This window comes from Zeus faber, assembly GCF_960531495.2.
Source record: "Zeus faber genome assembly, chromosome: 1".
Taxonomy (NCBI): Eukaryota; Metazoa; Chordata; class Actinopteri; order Zeiformes; family Zeidae; genus Zeus; species Zeus faber.
The window spans coordinates 54,610,266-54,632,389 of record NC_137193.1 but is presented as its reverse complement, the minus strand read 5'-3'; the positions used below and the strand labels follow the sequence as shown (position 1 = coordinate 54,632,389).

At 42.4% G+C, this 22,124-nt stretch overlaps 1 protein-coding gene across 1 annotated transcript in view; it reads right to left on the bottom strand.

The window, feature by feature from the left end:
• nme7 (NME/NM23 family member 7) overlaps positions 1-22,124 on the bottom strand; it is a 29,467-nt gene that overhangs the window by 557 nt on the left and 6,786 nt on the right. The window contains exons 5-11 of the mRNA XM_080009659.1: positions 21,642-21,692; positions 21,230-21,437; positions 21,010-21,115; positions 18,594-18,658; positions 15,107-15,175; positions 8,851-8,952; positions 227-334 (exon numbers count right to left, since the gene is read on the bottom strand). Coding sequence (XP_079865785.1) covers positions 227-334; positions 8,851-8,952; positions 15,107-15,175; positions 18,594-18,658; positions 21,010-21,115; positions 21,230-21,437; positions 21,642-21,692 — 709 coding nt within the window. The remainder of the gene's footprint in view (positions 1-226; positions 335-8,850; positions 8,953-15,106; positions 15,176-18,593; positions 18,659-21,009; positions 21,116-21,229; positions 21,438-21,641; positions 21,693-22,124) is intronic.

Genomic DNA, 22,124 nt, shown 5'->3' with positions numbered 1-22,124 from the left:
CTGCCATTCTCTCCTAACCCTAAGTTTGGCCGGCCCGGCCCACAGAGGGAAGTCATAAGACTAGCTTCAGAATGCAAAACTGCATGTTGTGTTCTTGGCTGAAATGGTGCAAAGACTTCAGTGACCATCAATGAAACTTCTATTCCTAGAATCACATGAATGACGACATAGAATGATGTAGGTGGAAAGGAGAACGTGCATCATTGGTGAATGAAATACCACCTACCTCTAAAAGGCCGTCTTCAGGGAGATCGGTGCAGTGGACGGCGTTCTGCACCTTGTCTTTCCCATAGATGGCACGTAACGTGGTTGGACGCACATGGCGTGCGGTTCCCTGTTTAATGGAAACATTTTGTTGCATTTAATGTTATGACAGGAAGGTGGATCTTTAAATAAATGAAACACTACTATATCCTTTAAACAAGTTTGCACAATATTATCACAGATAACCAGAAATGCAATGCTGTGTGTGGACAGTCTGGTTGAGTACTGAGGAATTAGTTGCTATACGTCCAGAGCCAACCTGCCGACTCAGCAATTGGTCATGTGGTCATGCCGGGTAAGTGGAAAACCCGACCAAAAAGGAAACAAGCAGCACATCTGTGCCAGGCAGGAGAGGCACTTTGCTCAAGACTTGCATTTACAAAAATCCTTTTACACTTCAAAAAGGTCACAAGTTCAACAGAGCAACCCTTACTTATCTTGCCCCTGCCTTGAACATGCGAGGCACGTATTTCCGACGTCTCAGATATCTATCCCTTACTTTCAACCTTCACTACGAGACCGATTCCAAAAGGGAACGCGCTGCAGTGCCCCAAGGTCTGCTAATCTTTGTCTCGAGGAAACACAATCCTCCCACAGGGTCCGCTGTCAGGGTTACGGTCATATGTAAACAATGACTTAAGAATGGGAACGACTAGCCCGCTGGAAGATAATAGACAGCATAGACTGTCAAGCAAATGTATGCTTATGCAGGAACACAATATGACAAAACATGCACATTGAAATCAATATTTAATACGTATGTAGTGATTACAATGCCTCCTTTCCGTACACTTAATCCGATGTGTGTACTGTAGCTGTGATTCCACAGCAGGACTGGAGTAGCAGTTTGCTGTATAGTCGCGTGCAAAAATGACGTGAAAAAAAAACAGCGGTCACTTTTTTCATACGTCAGCTGACTCATTTGCATAATCTTTACGGGTCTTTAGACCTTGGTGGAAATGCAGACAACAATGGGCTGAAGGAGCCTTTTAGTTCCTTGAAAAAAGTTCCTGGGGCTAAAAGTTCCAGGAACTTTGGGTGGAAACGCGACTTTTGAAATGAAAGCAAGGGATAGTCCTTTCTCTGATACAACCAAGGTTCTGTTCGTTTCACAGTTTGTAAAGAAAATTATTCCAGACTCTTTAAAGGCCCCTTTTGAGAGGTCCCGCTCTCAAAGGGTGGGAGTCCTATTGTTTTTGTTTAGAACAAAATGGCTGTCAAAGTGTCTGGCACACAGAAACCATCGAACCAATGGACACAAATGAATAGTCATTGTATTTGGGGCAGTCCAGACATGTCGTCATCCAAGTTTGATCCACATTGGTCCATTTTTGTTGAATAAGGTAATTTAAAAAGCTTTTAACGGTGATGTGATAGCATTGCCGACTACTGATTGGTTACAGACAATTGTCACTGCGTTTCTGGTCACGTGAAATCACTGCAGACTACAGAATAGACTACTACTGTCAAAGCTAAAAAAAGCACTTTTCATTTGAGTGTTTTTCTCCCCTTGATTTCATACAATAGAGACAGAAACCAGGCCTATTCATTTTAATGAATGCAAAGTTTTACTTGTCTATCGGCAAAGTTAGGAGTTCATTGTTTAAAGGGTGGTTTCTTTTATTTGTTTGTTAAATAGAATGATACCGAAACCGTACCATTACTGAGGCCCAAAAACTGGATACATACCGATACCGTCGCATCCCTAGCACAGACGCAGCGGTGCTCTTTATGCGTGTTTTGTGTTTATGACAGTTCCCCAATGTTAAGGATTGGGCTTTAACTAAGGGCCAACTACCCTCGACCCTGTGCATTACTGCCTGCAGCTATATTTTTTCATCCAGAGTATTCTTCTCTAGCGGTTTATGAACTCTTAATACAAAAGCTGAGAACCAGTCCTCCAAGGCCATAAATCAGTTTGCCAATTACATGTCTTTTAAAACGAAAACCTGAAGCCCTGGCACAAGTTTGTATCACAGGCTACGTCAAAGATGTGGACTGGGAGAAAGTGAGAGGAAACCGCCAATATTTACCCCATTACTGTCTAACATACTTTCATTACAAAAAACAAAAAACAAAACTTCTAATGTTTATACGAGGAGGAATATCTCAATTGGCCATTTGGTTTACACAACAGGGATCAGCGTGATGACATAAGTATGCAAGATTTGGTTTTGTGTCTCAGGAATGTATATACACTGTGTTTAACTTCGTAGTAAGCGCAGTGACCGTGACAAGGCGGCAGCATGCTGTTTACACTCCCACGCCATACCAAACCACAGCAAAAGACAGCAAGAGCAAAGAAATTAAAATTACAATTAAAAAACTGCTATGAGAGTTCCTGATTAATATTTTTTGCCAAAGTCTGGTCTCTGTAATTACATTTGTCACACACAAGTGACCTGCAGTAAGAAGGCTTAATTTGATTTTAATTAGTCCCAGAGAGGGCTGGTCTGATGTTCACAGATCAGTGATGAACAATAGCCTGCGGGTTGAAGATAGGGCTGCCCACAAATAGTCGACGAGAAGGGTCTTGGTCGACCAATCTCTCACTGATCGCATGAAAAAAAGAAAAAATTTATTCAGCAGCTGCATTTTGTCAAAATTAACCTTAACCTTAAACCTTAAATTAAACTGCTGGACTTGTGTATGAAACACTAGAGGCTTTTCATTTGAAACTAATTTGAACAAAAATAAATGTTCAGTCTCCGTGCTGGTTGTTCTGACACATTGAGAAGAATAATTACAGCTTTTGATAGTTTGCTGGTAATTAACAGGCGGCTCGCGTAATGCTTGTGCGTCGCACAGTGCTTGTAAATTAAATTGATATTTTAAAGGCGGGTTATATGTTATTGTGTTGGTGTTACTGATAAATTAACAACAATGTTCAGTCCCCTTTGTTGGTTGCACTGATACATTCAGAGTAAAGATGTTCCTAACGACTAATTTCCCTGACGTTTAAATGGAATTTCAAAGTTAGACTAGTCGACTAGTCTAATACCTCCCTTTCCCAAAACGGTACCGACCGCTAATATCTGGCATTTGTTATTAGTGGGAAAGGTTACACCCAATTTTCGTACAGGGGTCAGATGACCATGCAATAGACAGGTTTTTATCGGCTCCAGCTCTGATCGACAGTGATGGAAACATGACACCCGCTAATTTTCGCCCCTTTACCACTGCGATGCGACACGCATTGAAGTTCCGGACGTTAGGGCAAATAGGCATAAATGCACGTGTGCGAGCATGGATACTCCATGCTGCTTCTACCATAGTGTTTCGTTGTTCACGAGTGGTTTATATTGCATAAAAGCCATTTGAAACCGTCAGTCACATTCTTCAATTACCAAATCGTATTTTAAATGGGCCTACTGACGCCGGGGGACCAGGGACGGGGAAAGCACAAAGCTAAACAGAGTCCGCGGCCCTGGAAGTCACTTTGTAGTTCACTGATTCAACTGCATGGGCATAGAGCGCTTGTTTCATCCCATAAAAAGTTCACATGGAAAGACAAGTCCACGGCTATATAGTTAAATCAATGAGCGCTTGGTTCCGTGCACCCTGAAGAAGATCCTTGAATTGATCCAAAACGTTGTACTATATAATAATAACAAGTGTATGTGTGGCATTAACAGCACCCCAATTAATGTTTTTGCATTAATGTTTCAAGGTGTGATCAGTTATCTCCTGCCAATATACATTTAATATATACATATTGTTTAATTAGGCAGTCCAATACCGGATATCCTTTACAAAGGATACCAGAGAAAACGTAAGACATGGTCAATTTATTGTACTTTAGCGGGAAGTTAAAAATTGTGCAAATAACTTCGCTCTCAACGCACTGCAACTTAAGAAAACACATGCAAATAGACAAAACACAAATGCAAAAGCCACAACATTACTGTAACTGCTAATTAAGGGAACACATGCAAATAGACAAAACACAAGCAAATTAAGAAAACATCTTGACAACACGTGCAGCATTTAGAAAACTGAAAATCCAGGCTTGTCGAACAAACTGCATCCCAAAATGCTTTGCAAATTACAAAAACACAGCAGTAACAATAGAAAACACAAATGCAAAAGCCACGACATAACAGAAGTGAGCCACACCGGATGCACCAATTTATCTACATTAAAATATATTAAACTAATTTATTTTGCGCCACATGAGACCACCGTGTCCAATCTCTATCTGCTTCCTCCATGCAAGGAATAAATAGGAAAAACAACTTTATATCAATCCACTGTTTTTATCGAAGCCATTTAAAGTGTGATGTTCCAGAGGAAACAGTTTCTACCGGCTCTGTGATAGAGTCGTTTGCGAACGATTCAAATCTTTTGGATGAGCAAAGTAAACTGAATCACTTCCTTAAACAATCGTTTATCAGTCCGATCAGTTGAGCTCTAGTCGGTTGAGAGCGATGGGATGCGGAATAACGTTCACTTACACTCACTCAATGAGTGTATCCCTACGAACGAAACACTGATTAACTGAATCACTGATTCGTTGGCAGGGTTACACTCCCAAGTGAGTGAATCCCCCGTTTCACCCAAAAAATAAGTGCAAGACGCATGTTAATTCCAGGTGTAAACAAGCTCTCAGACTCATAATGAGACTCTAAAACATCTAGGTTCCCACTGCCAAACGAACCACATAACGCGGTCATCTGTATGTGGCTTGGGGAGAGATCAATACCGGATAAATGCTGTCAACCATATTCTTTTACCCAACTGAAATTGTCATCATACCAAGAAACTTTTGGCCTCTTGTTTCACAGCATTTTGAAACAAAAGTCCATGTGGAGTCCAATTTCAAAGGGATTTCTTTTACTATTTTTGTACCCTGTAATCCATCAATCCACCCAGAGAAATTCAGCGTACATGCAATGTATAAGAAACATAATTGCAGTCGCTCAGGACTCAAGGCAGAAATGATTTTGACAAAACATTCCCCGCCGTCAGCACATAAAACTTTGAACGTGTTGCGAGAGGTTTTCGCATGCACAGAATACAAAATCCTTCATTTGGGGCCCACAGGCGGGTCATTTCAAAAGCACCAAATATTGATTCAAGGACATGGTTTGAAAACTTATGAGGATGAATGAAGACCATATTGGTCTTAGTTGAGCTGTTGATCATTATGCTTGGGGGCCAAGAGACTGCAAATCATAAGAGAGGTAAAGGAGGAAGAGGACGAGGAGGAAGGTCTGTCCATCAGGGTGCATTGTAAATCACAGTCCATTCTTACAACAGGGTTGATGCAGTGCTGAGTTTTGGGCCATCATCCAATATACAGGCAATGTTTTACACATGGAGAACACGTTGACTTTTTAGGGATTATCCTTAAATAAAGTGAGTTGAACCAAAAGCCTATTCTTAAAACGAATGACCACCCCTACACCTTTGAATAGAAAATCCATACTGTTCTACTGCATGCATCAGTGGTGCATCAGGACTGAAACAGACTGTATCAGCCCTGTTTGTCTTGACCTGTCCATCTGTCTGATAATAATGTTGATAATGTCTGGACAAATTGGGTGTGGAAAAAAGAACAGACTGTTCTTTGGAAACTGATAACATTGTGTGGTAAGTCATTAAAGTGGCCTGGTGGTAGCGCTATCAGTGACCGAACATGTCCTAGGTTTGTCCTCTGGGATGATGGTGATTGTGCTAAAGAGCTCATCCTCTTATCTTCCACCGTTCATGGACATTGCCTCTCTTAAAAGGCAACATCCTTCTCAAATAGTGGAACTCCTCTGAGGGTCTGTAGGAGGAGTTCATGGGTAGGTTAGTCGTCAGACAACACTCGGAGGACAAACAGCGAAACTAACAGCATGCCTTGACTGTTACCACAGTAACCCCAAAGCTAATTAGGAAGAGGAAGTCATCTAGCCGCTGAATTATTACAGAACACAACCATCTCAATACAAGGTCACAGAGTTGTAAGTGGAGCAAGGATATATATAGCATATTACATTTTTAAAAGCAAATCACGTTTTACCAAAGTGATAAATTAGTGGCATTTAATGGTTTATTCGACCAGACTGCGGTTTAAAATTCCTCCCCTCGATAGACAGTAACCAAACATTATTGTCATTACCTGTTAAAGAAACAATCCCATGTCTTTCGAAAGTGACATACCGACCGACCTACGCCTTTTGATGTTAGGACATTCTGAGCCACCCAGACCACTTGAAATATTATCATAAGCTTATTTGACAGAATTTAAAGGTGAAGTTATGAGTGACGGTTGAATTCGAGGGAGGATTTTGCAGATCGGCTGGGCCTCATTATCATGGTAACCAAACAGTGATTGGAGACACAGCGTCATATCATTAGATTTCACATCACGCACCAGCACAGCCCTGCACCACTGATTCCACAGTATTCAGGGACACACGCACCCACACATATACTCATGCACATATGCACACACACAAACACACACACATGCAATGCACGCACGCACACACACTCCGTTAATGGACAGCAGTAAAGTGGATGTGTTATCTACTTCTGATCACCTTTTGGCCTGAAATGAAAAGCCACTAAATCAGACTATTCACATGCATTTAGTGGACTTTTATATCAAATGGCCCTGTTTACACTTGGCATTAACATGCATCTTGGGTGATCCGATCACAAGTGGACAGCTCTCAAGTACAGGTGTGTATTTCGGCCGTAAAACTTATTCCACCTTATCAGTCGACCAAAATGTGTTTATGAACAAATTTGAGGCGAGAAATAAGCAATCCAGTTGCTGAATCTTCACTCATATTAGATCTACAAGGCCTAATTTAAGTTTGTTCTGACTTTCGCTGCCGTGCTCGAGCTTGTGGGTGACACCGCACCGGAACATGGCATGCAGAGACTTTTTGTTTCTTTCAATTATTAAACGTAAGAGAATACATCAACAATAAAAACACTTTTTTTATTGGTTATGTTTGGAGCACACAGCGTCTCCGATAGAGCAGATGATCATATAAGAGAAATCGGTGACAAGCTTTGTACTCTCGTGCAGAGAGTAGAAAAAAACGTTGCAAACGTAGCGTTCAGAGCGGTTGGAAGCCTGAACGTTTTGTTCACAGAGATTACTTTGTCATTAATTTACCTCATTGTTTGACATTTCGGCCACGTCTAATATGAATTATATACATATATAATTATATATATATCACAGATTAAAAGGAAAAGCATAATAGGACCTAAAAGGACCTTTTACTTTAATTGTGTAAATGGAAAAAAGTTTGTTTCACACAAGGAGAAAACAAAGTAAAATAAATAAATAAATAAATAAACTCTGGAAAACCGGCACGGCATGTCTGACCTCTCAAGAAGAGGAAAAGTTCCACTCCAAATCCCTCAGTTATGGTCACATTTTAAATTTTCCATACAAGTAAGAAAATAAGGAAACTAAATGAATCTGTTCAGCCTGAACCCTGTGCGGCGTACAGTACAAACAGCACCACAATTTCAGTCTGTATTATATTGATTTTGCCCACGCACCAAGGTCTTCTCATTTGGTCTTTGCAAACGGAAATGATGTGCGTGTTTATTTGCATTTAGAACAGGGATGTGCGATCCAATCACAAATGGTTACTCGGGACGCATGTGGAGATGCATTCTGATGCCAGGGGTAAACAGACGTACTTAGAGCTGTCCACTTGTGATTGGATCACCCATGATGCATGTTAATGCCTGGTGAAAACAGGGCCAAAGTGAAAGCTGAAGGCTTTGAATTCGGAAAATATCCGTTTGGAAAATATCAGTGCAAATGTCATTTTCTCATATCAAGGTTCTACATGTAATTAACAGTTCCTTCCAGCATATGACACAGGCTCAATATCAAACTGAATTTTATGTAGTAAGTAAATTGTATAAAATCAAATGGTTGATTCCAGACACTGCTTACAAAATTTGCAAAGGAACACTAGAAAGCCCCTGTAAGTACTGGAGGTAAGTTAAGGTTATTTTCATTTAGGAGGATTTAAATGTATATTTAATACAACACAGACAATTAATTCTATTGTATAATTATAGAACACAGAATCGCGATTGTGGCTCTGCCCCTTGCGACCGCCTGTGCGAGCACCTTGTGTCGTTTATGCACATTGTAGTATTTTTAGTATTTTTAGAGCTTATAGAGCTTATTGTGCATAATCACCGGGTGTCGTGACATTTCACTGCATATATGTATGACCGTATGTTTATGTGACAAATAATATCTTGAACTGGAACTTGATATGCCAAGCTCACAACTCTTACTTATATTTTATTAACACTAGGGAAGAATCATTATTTGATTACATAATTGACCAAGTACCTGAGATGGAGACAATGACAATCATGTTCATCTCAAAGTATGTTTTTGTTTTTGTTTTTTGTTTTTCATAGGATGGTCTCTTTAATTTAATTTGAGCAATTTTGTAACAACTTCATAGTAAAAAATGAGAAAATTGTTTAACTATCCTGTATTTGAAAAATGTTCCGTCAGTTCAGGGTAGGGCGAGGAAAAGCTCTGTATGTGTTTGCATGGCAGGTTTTCATTCTATCAAAAAACATAGCTAAAGTTATACTCACTGGGTCATTAGGCCCGCAGAATCCCCGGAATGACTTTGGTGTGTTGGTGCCACAGATCTCCAGAGCCAAGCAGGGTCCAGAACACAGCTCCGCCACCATATTCTACAAGGAACAAAATATAGGTCAGAAAAGAATCCATAGATGGAATGTGTGCATCAGTGGAAAAACAAGAAAACACAGAAGTTGAATACAAGCTAAACAGGGCCCGCACAGCCTCCAAGAACCACGAGGCAGCGTACGCCAGGTGACCTCGCCCACCCGGATAGAAAGTTCAGGTACGACCACTGAAGAAATTAAAACTCACATCTCATCCTCCCTGAGGGGAGAGATCTCTAAAAAGTATAAGTGGGGCAAAAAAGTATTTAGTCAGCCACCAATTGTGCAAGTTCTCCCACTTAAAAAGATGAGAGAGGCCTGTTATTTTCATCATAGGTTTACCTCATTTATGAGAGACAAAATGAGAAAAAAAAATCCAGAAAATCACATTGTCTGATTTTTAAAGAATTTATTTGCAAATTATGGTGGAAAATAAGTATTTGGTCAATAACAAAAGTTCATCTCAATACTTTGTTATATACCCTTTGTTTGCAATGACAGAGGTCAAACGTTTTCTGTAAGTCTTCACAAGGTTTTCACACACTGTTGCTGGTATTTTGGCCCATTTCTCCAAGCAGATCTCCTCTAGAGCAGTGATGTTTTGGGGCTGTTGCTGGGCAACACAGACTTTCAACTCCCTCCAAAGATTTTCTATGGGGTTGAGATCTGGAGACTGGTTAGGCCACTCCAGGACCTTGAAATGCTTCTTACGAAGCCACTCCTTCGTTGCCCAGGCGGTGTGTTTGGGATCATTGTCATGCTGAAAGACCCAGCCATGTTTCATCTTCAATGCCCTTGCTGATGGAAGGAGGTTTTCACTCAAAATCTCACGATACATGGCCCCATTCATTCTTTCCTTTACACGGATCAGTCGCCCTGGTCCCTTTGCAGAAAAACTCCCCAAAGCATGATGTTTCCACCCCCATGCTTCACAGTAGGTATGGTGTTCTTTGGATGCAACTCAGCTTTCTTTCTCCTCCAAACACGACAAGTTGAGTTTTTACCAAAAAGTTCTATTTTGGTTTCATCTGACCATATGACATTCTCCCAATCCTCTTCTGGATCATCCAAATGCTCTCTAGCAAACTTCAGACGGGCCTGGACATGTACTGGCTTAAGCAGGGGGACACGTCTGGCACTGCAGGATTTGAGTCCCTGGCGGCGTAGTGTGTTACTGATGGTGGCCTTTGTGACTTTGGTCCCAGCTCTCTGCAGGTCATTCACTAGGTCCCCCCGTGTGGTTCTGGGATGTTTTCTCACCGTTCTTGTGATCATTTTGACCCCACGGGGTAAGATCTTGCGTGGAGCCCCAGATCGAGGGAGATTATCAGTGGTCTTGTATGTCTTCCATTTTCAAATAATTGCTCCCACAGTTGATTTCTTCACAACAAGTTGCTTACCTATTGCAGATTCAGTCTTCCCAGCCTGGTGCAGGTCTACAGTTTTGCTTCTGGTGTCCTTTGACAGCTCTTTGGTCTTGGCCATAGTGGAGTTTGGAGTGTGACTGTTTGAGGTTGTGGACAGGTGTCTTTTATACTGATAACGAGTTCAAACAGGTGCCATTAATACAGGTAACGAGTGGAGGACAGAGGAGCCTCTTAAAGAAAAAGTTACAGGTCTGTGAAAGCCAGAAATCTTGCTTGTTTGTAGGTGACCAAATACTTATTTTACCGAGGAATTTACCAATTAATTCATTAAAAATCCTACAATGTGATTTCCTGGATTCCCCCCATTCTGTCTCTCATAGTCGAAGTGTACCTATGATGAAAATTACAGGCCTCTCTCATCTTTTTAAGTGGGAGAATTTGCACAATTGGTGGCTGACTAAATACTTTTTTGCCCCACTGTAAGTGAGGAGTCCACTGGCGGACGATTTTAATGCCCTCAAAATCAGCAGTACAGCGGCGCGGTCTGAAATCGCAAACAATAAGACCACAATCCGATCAGAAGTCGGCTATATGAAGGTGGACATTCAGGACATGAAGGGCGGATTATCAACATGGTCAGATGAAGTGGTTACGCTACAAGCCACAGTAACCGGCCTTCGTAGCCTGGTTGTAGCTTTAAAAGTCCGATGCGAGGACAAGGAGGGGAGAATGAGACGGGCCAATATCGGGATAGTTGGCATTGATGAACTGGACTCCAGCTCGCCTAAAGCAGTTTCTAAAGTTATCAGAGAAGTTCTGCAGATGGACCAGGACATAAAAATCGATCGCCTGCACCGCACCCTCAACCCCAGGAAACCGGGAGAAGCCACGGGTGGAGACGCCGCAGAGGTCCTCCTCTAATAGGAGACTGTTAATATTCCTACTGTGTAATTCAGATGGCTATTTTACCACGAGGACCTGTTCGGCTTTAAGTATTTGTGTTAGGTCCTGCAGGGGCCTGAATGGCTAGTACTTGATAACTTATTTTTCCTTTATTTTTTTTACCACACTCAAAGTGCAGTCAAATTTAATCTAGACTGTGCACTTTGGCTGCTTGCCTTTAGTGGCTTGGGACTTGGTCCCACCATTCCGTTGCTAATGTTACTTAGCTATAGTCTTAATAGCTGTGTTTTTTTTTTTTAATACTCTATTAAACATAAGACCAAAACGCTTACCGTTTAAGTTCTGTAGGCGGATTCCTATTGTTTTTGTTGAAGTTGAAAACATTGGTACAGCTCTACTAAGTACTTCTGCTGATCCCATTCCTTTTGGTTTAATTATTTATTTCCACTCCTTATGATCTAAATAACAATACACAACATAACAATATACAGGATCTGTGTGCAAACTGCCCGTTTCTGCTCCCCATCTTGCTTCCCCAGCTTCAAGTACCAGCGCATCAAAGTAAAAAATGCATACTGTTAGTGATGGGCACACTAATATTTATAAGCTATAATGTTAGAGGTCTTCATAGGCCTGTTAATAGAAAGACAATTCTGCACCAGCTGAATCAAACCAACTGTCAGATAGCATTTCTACAGGAAACCCATTTAATCTAATGTGGAAGATGAAAAGTAAAAAAAAAGTAACTGACAGATAAAGTATATTACTCTTCACACCTATCAGGGAGAAGGAAGGGAGTATCCATACTTATACACGGACAAATCTATTTCACACCAACATTGGTACATAAAGAGGAGAGATACAGCTTGGTTGATGGATTAATTGATGGCATAGTAGTGTCCCTCATAAATGTATACTCACCTAATGAAGATGAGCCTGGTTTCATCAGGACACTGTTTAATATAATATTACAGTATAACTCTAAATTGCTGCTGACCGGAGGCGATCTTAACTATGTAATGCTGCAGCTAATGGATCGACAACCTGCCTCTAAAGCTCCCCAATCTCATCAATCCATAGAAGCAGGACTTGTGGATATATAGAGAAGCAAGATTCCAAGAAGCAGGGACTTCACTTTTTATTCAAGCAGACACACAACCTATTCAAGGATTGATTACTTCTTCACCCCTAAGGCAGAGTTCTACAGGATAGTGGACATTGAGATACTGCCTATTACTATCTCTGACCATGCGGATAGTGGGATATAGGCTATAGAAGTGGGATATAGGCCATAGGTCAACATCCAAACAATGGAGACTTAATGTGTTCCTCCTGAATGATGAAGAACTGACCTCCTTCATCACAGCTCAATAAATATCTAGATACTAATACCTCGTCTGCCACATCACCGCTTGTACTGTGGGACTGTGCTAAAGCATACATCAGGGGCATACATTATTTCATTCACTTATGCTAGAAAAAAAAGGGCGGATGCTAAACAGCGTGAATTGGTAGATAAAATGAAAGCGTGTGAACATAAACAAACATGAAAAGATAAAAGATAAACATAAACAATCCGCGTCCGCAACAACTCGCAGAGAACTTAATAGTCTACTATAAGATAAGATTGAGGGGAGCTTAACCTAACCAAAGATATTATGAATGCAGCAACAGGGCAAGTAGATTATTAGCAGTTAGATGGAGAAAACAATCATCTAATCTAGTACAAAGAATAAGATCACAAGACACCTCTGTCACAAAACCTGATAAAAAGGCAGAATCCTTTGCATAGTTTTACAAATCTTTAAAACGTCAGAGTAAAACTTCAGAGTGGATTTAAATGGCATAATGAAGGAATTAAATACCTGGTCATATATATCCCCCCATCTCTACAGAATTTCTATGATGTTAATTATAATAAACTAACATGTCGCATTAGTGGTGACATGGAACGATGGTCTATGCTCCCTCCATCTCTACTGGGTCACATTGAAAGCATTTAAATTAATGTTCTACCCAGACCACTTTGTTTATTTCAGATGCTACCTATAGAAATTGCAAAGTTCAACTTTCGATAATTTGGATAAAATAATTTTGAAATTCATATGGCAAAAAAGTGCCCTAGAATTTGACTAAAAAGGTCTACAGCTATCCAAGCCAGATGGAAGCCTTACACTTACAAAATTAAAATAATATTTCTGGGCTGCACAAATGAAGGCTTTGATAGTGCGAATTCAGAATGGTACATACACACCGTTGGCTTAATATATTAAAAAAAAAAAAAAAAAAGTGCCCAGAGACCTACAAATCCTACCTCCTCCCTAATCTCATAATTAATAGGTATTGGATTTATGAGTACCTTTACACCCAACAATTTAGATAGCGGCTTTAGAAAATGGTCAGATCATAGACTGGTTTATCTGCACCAGTTCTTCAATGGTAACAATCTTAAGATATCTGAACAGGTTAAAAAGATATTTGATCTCCCGAGGGCAGATTTTGTTAGATATTTACAGCTGAGAACTTTCCGGATAACACACAAGGAGTGGGGAAAACTCAGAAAAACTAGCCCCATAGAAAAGTTTCTAATAGAAGTATAAATGGGAAATGCAGATAAGAAGATAATTAGTAAACTATATAATTTTTTTTTAAATCTATGAATCTACACAATTGTCCACAGATAAAGCAGAAGTGAACAAGGTCATATCATAGGACACTTGGAAGGAGCTGTGCACCGAGGCAAACCAAGTTACAAATTCAAACACATGGAGGGAATTCAAATGTAAAATTATCACTAGATTCTTTAAGGACACCAGAAATAATAGCCAAGATGGGCCCAACACATCCCAGCTCATGTTGGAGGAACTGTGGAACACACATTGCCAATCACACCCATATATTCTGGCTATGTCCTAAGCTAAGTGTATTCTGGAGAGAGGTATTTCATGCCCTCAAAGAGGTTTTCCAACAGAATATTCCACAGTGGCACTATAGGGAATAATACCCAAAGGCTTGGACAGCAGTGCCAAGAAATACCTTCTAAATATATAGCAGCCTTTATTTACCTCAACTGCAAAGATTACCAGGCCTTTACTGGAAGCAGGATTATATCAGAGAAAGGCTTTCATATCTAATTCCCCCTGTTTAATTATATTATCTGTTTAATTATATTTGATCATACAGAGCTTGTAGTTACCCTAAAAGTCGCACTTCGCCAACAGGGAATTACATTATTCTGGGTTCATCTTGAACGCACCACTTCCTGCTAGGAGCACTGGAGAGCGAGAGCGCAGAAAGGCATTTGCCCCAAGAAGCGATCTGCTACACAGCAGAAGGAAATGGAGTAAATTAAATACATCTACAATAAAAAAAAAAAGTTTTAGTTTGCTTTGTTTGGGTGTGGAGCTCCACACCAGAACAGTGCCGCAGCTCCAATCAGTTTTTCCCCCAGTCTGTATTTGAGGCAGGCTTGTAATTGTTCATATTGACCACGCACCCGGCATTTATTAGAGGCCTGGTTTTAATGTGAATACCAGTTTATATTTGAGGAAATACGGTATTTTACAAAGAAAAATGGGAAAATAAAATCTAAATGGAACGGCATGCTCCATGCACAGCTGGAGCACATTAAAGTGTGGGGGCACATTTTAATGTGCCCACACACTGTTGATGCTGGTAAAGCTTTTAATTAATATTATTAAAACTCAACGAGCTCGGCATTGACAACAATACTGTGAAATACACGTGCAGTCTGATAATGTCTGATGATGCCATTATCAGACATTCAAGGCAAAAATTCTTCTGCCACACCTGATTTTCACCTTTTCACCTTGGAAGAAATGAAAGACTTACGACCAATACGACCAAAATTATATGATGATCATACTCACAGGGTACTCTGTGACGACCCCTTTATATACTTCATAGAATTCTTCTGCATTTGTCTGGTCCAAAGTGAACTGCGGAAAAGAAAATGTCTGCTTGTCACAAAATCTATTTGACATTTCTGAAAGGGAGAGCATGCAGTAAGGATAAATGCAATAATCACAATTTAATATTTTATTTTGTATTTATTTGTGACATTTGTGCAATCTGTACTACACCATCATACGTCATTTATTATATGTTTTCATTATGCCACCCTGGGAGCTGTGTTGTCGGGGGCATTAGCCCCTGGTGGGGTCTCCCAAGGCAGAGTGGTCCAAGCGGAGGGACCAGACAAAGAGCGATTCAAAGGACCCTAATGCAACCATTATCTAGGCAACATGGTACCTCGGCCGGAATAGGGAAACCGGGGCCCCCTCCTGGAGCCCGACCTGGGAGGGGAGCTCGCCAGCCTTGACCCATGGGGCTCGGCTGGGCACAGCCTGAAAAAATACCATCGAGCTGCCACCCTGTGCACCCACCACCTGCAGGGATAGGCGTTGGGGTCAGGTGCAATGTCAGCCAGGGGGCAGGCAAAGGCAGGGGACTGGGGAATGTCACCTCTCTGGCAGGGAAGGAGCCGGAGCTGGTGCGGGAGGTGGAGCGGTACCAACTAGATATAGTTGGGCTCACCTCTATGCACAGCACTGGCTCTGGAGCCAAACTCCTGGAGAGGGGCTGGAGTCTCTCCTTTTCCGGAGTTGCCCAGGGTGAGAGGCGCCGGGCGGGTGTGAGGATACTCACAAGCCCACGGCTGAGTGCCACTGTGTTGGAGTTCTCCCCAGTGAACGAGAGGGTCGCTTCTATGCGACTACAAGTTGCTAAGGGGAAAGCTCTGACCGTTGTGTGTGCTTATGCACCGAACACCAGTTCAGTGTATTCGGCCTTCTTGGAGTCTCTGGGTGGCGTCCTGGAAAGGGCTCCGTCTAGGGACTCTATAGTTCTACTGGGAGACTTCAACACTCACGTGGGCAATGATGGAGAAACCTGGAAGGGGGTGATTGGGAGGAATGGCCTGCCTGATCTGAATCCGAGTGGTGCTTTGTTATTGGACTTCTGTGCTAGTCACGGATTGGCCATAATGAACACCATGTTCGAGGATAGGGTGGCTCATAAGTGTATGTGGTACCAGACCACCTTAGGTCAAAGATCGATGATCGACTTTGTGGTCGTGTCATCAGATCTGCGGCTATATGTCTTGGACACTCGGGTGAAGAGAGGAGCAGAGCTGTCAACTGATCACCACCTGGTGGTGAGTTGGATCAGATGACGGGGGAGGCTGCCAGACAGACCTGGTAAACCCAAACATGTAGTGAGGGTGAACTGGGAACGCCTGGTCGATGCCCCTGTCGGCGAGGTCTTCAACTCCTACCTCCGGAAGAATTTTTCGCGCATCCCCGGGGGAGGTTGGGGACATGGAATCCAATTGGGTCATGTTCAAAACTTCCATTGCAGAGGCGGCTGCTAGGGGCTGTGGTCGGAAGGTAGTCAGTGCCTCTCGTGGCGGTAATCCAAGAACCTGTTGGTGGACACCAGCGGTGAAGGAAGCCATCAAGCTGAAGAAGGAGGCCTTTCGGGCTTGGCTGGCCCAGGTGTCTCCTGAAGCAGCAGACAGGTACCGGCAGGCTAGAAGGGCTGTGGCTTCGGCGATCACTGAAGCAAAAACCCGGGTGTGGGAGGAGTTCGGGGAGGCTATAGAGAAGAAGGGGGAAGTCTCGTCCATATGCCTGGCAGAGGTCGCTGAGGCAGTCAAAAAGCTTCTCAGTGGCAAGGCGCCGGGGATGGACGAGATTTGCCCTGAGATGCTGAAGGCTCTGGAGATTGTTGGGCTGTCTTGGCTGACACGCCTCTTCAGTGTCGCGTGGATGTTGTGTACAGTACCTGTGGAGTGGCAGACAGGGGTGGTGGTTCCCATTTTTTAAAAGGGGGACCGAAGGGTGTGCTTCAGTTATAGGGGTATCACACTGCTCAGCCTCCCCGGGAAAGTTTACTCCAGGGTGCTGGAAAGGAGGCTCCGGCCGATTGTCAAACCTCAGATTCAGGAGGAGCTCTTTACCCTTGCAGGATTGCACAAAGTCAAACACATTCTCAATGGGTGTTGGACTCCGCCAAGGTTGCCCCATGTCCCCGATTCTGTTTGTGATATTCATGGACATGATCTCAAGGCGCAGCTGAGGTGAGGAGAGTGTCTAGTTTAGGAACCTCAGAATTGCATCTCTGCTTTTTGCAGATGATGTGGTTTTGTTGGCTTCATCAGACCGTGACCTCCAGCACGCACTGGGGCAATTTGCAGCCGACTGTGAAGCCATCGGATGAGAGTCAGCACCTCCAAGTCTGAGGCCATGGTTCTCTGCCGGAAAACGGTGGATTGCTCCCTCCAGGTTGGGAGCAAGTTGTTGCCCCAAGTGAAGGAGTTCAAGTATCTCGGGATCCTGTTCACGAGTAAGGGGAAAATGGAGCGTGAGATGGACAGGCAGATCGGTGCGGCGTCACCAGTGATGCGGGCGTTGTACCGGACCGTTGTGGTGAAAAGGAAGGTGAGCCAGAAGGCAAAGCTCTCAATTTACCAGTCCATCTACGTCCCAACCCTCACCTATGGTCATGAGCTTTGGGTAGTGACCAAAAGTACAAGATCGCGAATACAAGGGAGCCGAAATGAGTTTCCTGCGTAGGGTGGCTGGGCTCAGCCTTAGCGATAGGGTGAGGAGCTCGGACATCCGGAGGGAGATCTGAGTAGAGCCGCTGCTCTTTCGCGTTGAAAGGAGCCAGTTGAGTTGGTTCGGGCATCTGATCAGGATGCCTCCTGGGTGCCTTCCCTTGGAGGTTTTCCGGGCACGTCCAACTGGTATGAGACCACGGGGTAGACCCAGAACGCGCTGGAGGCATTATATATCCCAGCTGGCCTGGGAACGCCTCGGAGTCCCCCAGAAGGAACTGGAAAACGTTGCCGGGGAGAAGGGGGCCTGGAGCTCCTCGCTCAGCCTGCTGCCACCGCGAACCGGCCCCGGATAAGCGGAGGAAAATGGATGGATGGATGGAATTATGCCACTTTATTACATCTAAATAGGATTCAAACTTAAAATAAAGCACATTTTGGATTTCAGACCCACAGTAACATACAAATGATGACAAAACACAGATTGATTGATTTTGTCCTGGGGCCACCAATGACCACTGCCATGTCACGTGACACAGAGAATGGATGTACTGGACCACTCTCCATCAGAGCGCTAAGACAGACAGTCAAATTTGTGAAAGGTCACCCTTTGCAGCGGTGGAGGCGAGTTCAATCATGAGTTCGGCCAGAGAAAGCCAAATTACATTATGGCTGAGAGGATGATCCAATTTTACCTTAAAAGTTTATTATATTACAAGGACTACAAAAAAAGATTACAATAACATCTGTGACCAATACACAAAGAGAAGGAGATGGATACATTATTTGGGTCTTACCATCTGAAGTGCTGAGATCTCAAACCCAGCAGCAGAAATGGAGTTAAGAATCTTCCCTGTCAGACCTGTGCAGACACAAAGACAATTACCAAAAACAAACAAACACCAAAAACATGCACACATCACCAACGTCCAACCAGCGATGGACACTTGGTACCAGGTCTCCAGGCGCGTCGGCAAATGCTGCCAAATGCTCCTGGCTGACTCCCCCGGAGGAAGGACAAGCCAGGATGGGTGAAATGCGGAGGCCACATTTCACCAGCCACCACCCAAAAAAGCATGTGTGTGTGTGTGTGTGTATATATATGCATGTGTGTAGTGTGACCAGTAAAGATTCTTCTTAAAAAAATAGGAAAATAACAAGCACAGAGGCTCATTAAAGGGGGCCTATTATGCAAAACTCACTTTTTCAGTGCACATGCATTTGGGTCTCTGATGGGGCGACTAACACACAAACTGTGAAATAAGACTTTTTTTATGAGTGAAGATTCAGCAACTGCATTGCGGTATTGAACCCGGAACCTGTGATCTACCCCATTGGTTAACAGAACTCAGGGCTTCGGGAGGGTGGCTCCTCCCACAGAAAGACAACCCGTTTTGGAACAGGATGGTATAGGTAGGCTAGATTGGCTCTATTGCACAATCTGAGTATTTTCAGCAAAAAAAACCCTCCAAAGACATGTTTGGGCAACCTCAGACACCTATATTAACTTGTGTAAAAAGGAGCATAATAGGTCCCCTTTAAGTCAACAGTACCAAAAATGTGGCAAATTTATAAGAAAGTCTGTACTGTCTCCTTTGTAAAAAGTACAATGAGATTCCTTTTCAAAGGTTGGTGCTATTAGTGGACGGAAAGCATTCTTCCTGTACAGGGCGTCAAGGTTAAACTATTGTATATAAACAAAACTGAAGGGCGGTGCCAACCGAATGGCCTAGGTCTGATAACAGAATTCAATGGAAAATATAACCTGCATTTGCCGAAAGGTGAGAGAATACCCCATATTTTCATATTCCTATTTCCCCCAATGTATACTTCAGATGTTACTGTTCAGAGACACAGGTGCTGAATCCATGCTTGTCAATCTTTCTCTTGGTTGTGAGCATTTGGTGACAATGGTGTCAACTGTGTGTTAGGCATGTTACCCCTTCAGACGCCCTGTGTGCGCTCCCCAGGCAGCATCCTCTAACTGCCTGACTAGGAAACGCACAGCCACTTCAGTGCCCAAAAGCAGCTGGTGCTGTTGCTAGGAGATCATATTCTGTCTGCTTAGCAACAAACGCTTGCCTATTCTAGTCATGACTGAGTACAATTTCACTCACGACTCCTTTAACGCTATGTGTACTTTCCTAGCCTCTAAAATGCACCCTATGGCAAATCAAAGCAAGGCATTTTAATAAAGAAACAACAGATCATTTGATGTTATGATGGATGGACCGACGCCCTCAGACCAGATAAGAAGCTTTAAACTTAAAAAAATGAAAGCACTTCATCCCAAAGGTAAACATGATAAGGAAAGACATGACGGCGGTAGCCTTTGATTAATTCCCGACTACCTAGTCTATCTGGGTTTTAGCAGCAGCTCCTGTTGAAACCTCATTGCATGTATGTCAACCTGCAAATTTTTTCTAAACTAAATATTGTCATAGCTTCCACTCAGTCAGAGTTTATCTTGGCAGCTAGTTTTCTTGTATGAGAAAATGAGAAATCTGTGCGACGTGCACAGAGAGGGAGAGGTGGAGGAGGCCTCGAAACCAGACATACCACAGAGAGTAAAAAGCAAACAGAGTAGAGATCTGATGCTTCCCATGCCTACAGTGAAGAGAAGCACTAGAGATCGAAGCAAAACACCATATCAAATTTAGAACGCCTTTTATCCCTGATCTCAGCAAAGATCCTTGCAGTTTTTTCTTTTTTAATTAAAATCAGACTGGACAACGCTTTTCTCGCCTGTTTTATCTGAGGCAAAGCTTATATGTCCTGGAAAGACTTTGTCAAGCCTCCAATTTGTCCAGAGCTCACATGTCAGAGCTCTGTGAATCAGAGCCATAGCAACTTTTTTGAAGAAATCCAAAGGTAATGTTGTTAACCATGTAGATGCACTGTGTTGCATGGCACTCTGTAATAACAGAACAGGGCTGAGGAGTTACAAAAAAGTGATCATATTTAGTCACGACTATGACAGTGAAATTATGTGGCTACTAACAGTAAACAGTGAAGATGTGAGCCATACCAAAGAACTGAAGGCTTTGACTGGTTAGGACATACCATACAGACTATGTCATGTATAATTGACTGATATATATATATATATATATATATATATATATATATATATATATATATATAGAATATAGGATAATGGCATATATATTTTATAGCAGGAAAATGTTCAAATTTATAAGTAAAGATTCCTACCTTCTAGTATAGCATGAGGTTTGACGATGCAGCAGGTGCAGTCTGTGTATTTGGCTGTGTTTGAGAGTCCATGGCCCGTTGTGGATGGAAAGAAATATTCAAGTTCCTGTGAACAGAAAACAATTTTATATGACCAATTTTAATCAAATTGAAGATTTTTGGACTAATCACCTCACCTAATTCAATATTTGTACAAACAAATTTAAAAATAAGTTCTTACTCTTGCTGCTGCAGCAACTGAGTCAGACCCATGTCCTGCATTTTTGACACCATCTGTTCCAAACTGGGCTCGAACACTATGCTGTGCCTCCCTCTGTGCCACAGTGGAATCTGTAGGTCCCAGCAGCCGCCTCCAGATAGATATGGCCTCATCACCCATCAGCTCCATGGCAACCAAATGGCCCGAGGACACAAACTGCACCAGGTTGCTGCAAAAATTAATCAGTCTAGTAAAAGCATCCCACTAGACTGTCTAGGCTGGTGAAGATATTTAATGCTATTTTGCATCTACTCAGAGATCATTCCGATCGTTTTCACATGTTATGTCACTGATTGTGGATGACTCGACTTGAAGGCTCCCTGGCTCTCTCAAGACCAGCTCAAACCGGCAAGTCATAGACACAGAAACTCACCTGAAGAAAGGCTTTGACTGATGCTCGACGTAAAAGTCGGCTGCTTGGTTCCTGTGAGGGAACCATAAATAGGGGGTTAATATGTGGCCGAGTAAACTTCCGTAGTAAAGGGTAACTGAAGGGCAAAACCAGACTATAAACAAAGGGATTTAAAGAAGTAATTTACTTTATTTTCCCAGTCTCTATGACCCTTAGTACACGATTAAACAATCAAATATATATTTTTTATTTTAGTTCAATATATATACGAATTACACACCTAATCAAAATATAAGAGGCTAACCAAATTATTACATTGTGTGTTAAAGGGGATCTGTTATGCTCTTTATTACACAAGTTAATATAGGTCTCTGAGGTCCCCCAAATTTATATATATATTTCTTTTGATATATTTCTTCACACCATTATGCATTCTAGCCATTCTAACACAACTCTATACCATCCTGTTCCAAAACCGGCTGTTTTATGAGCCAATGGCGTTTG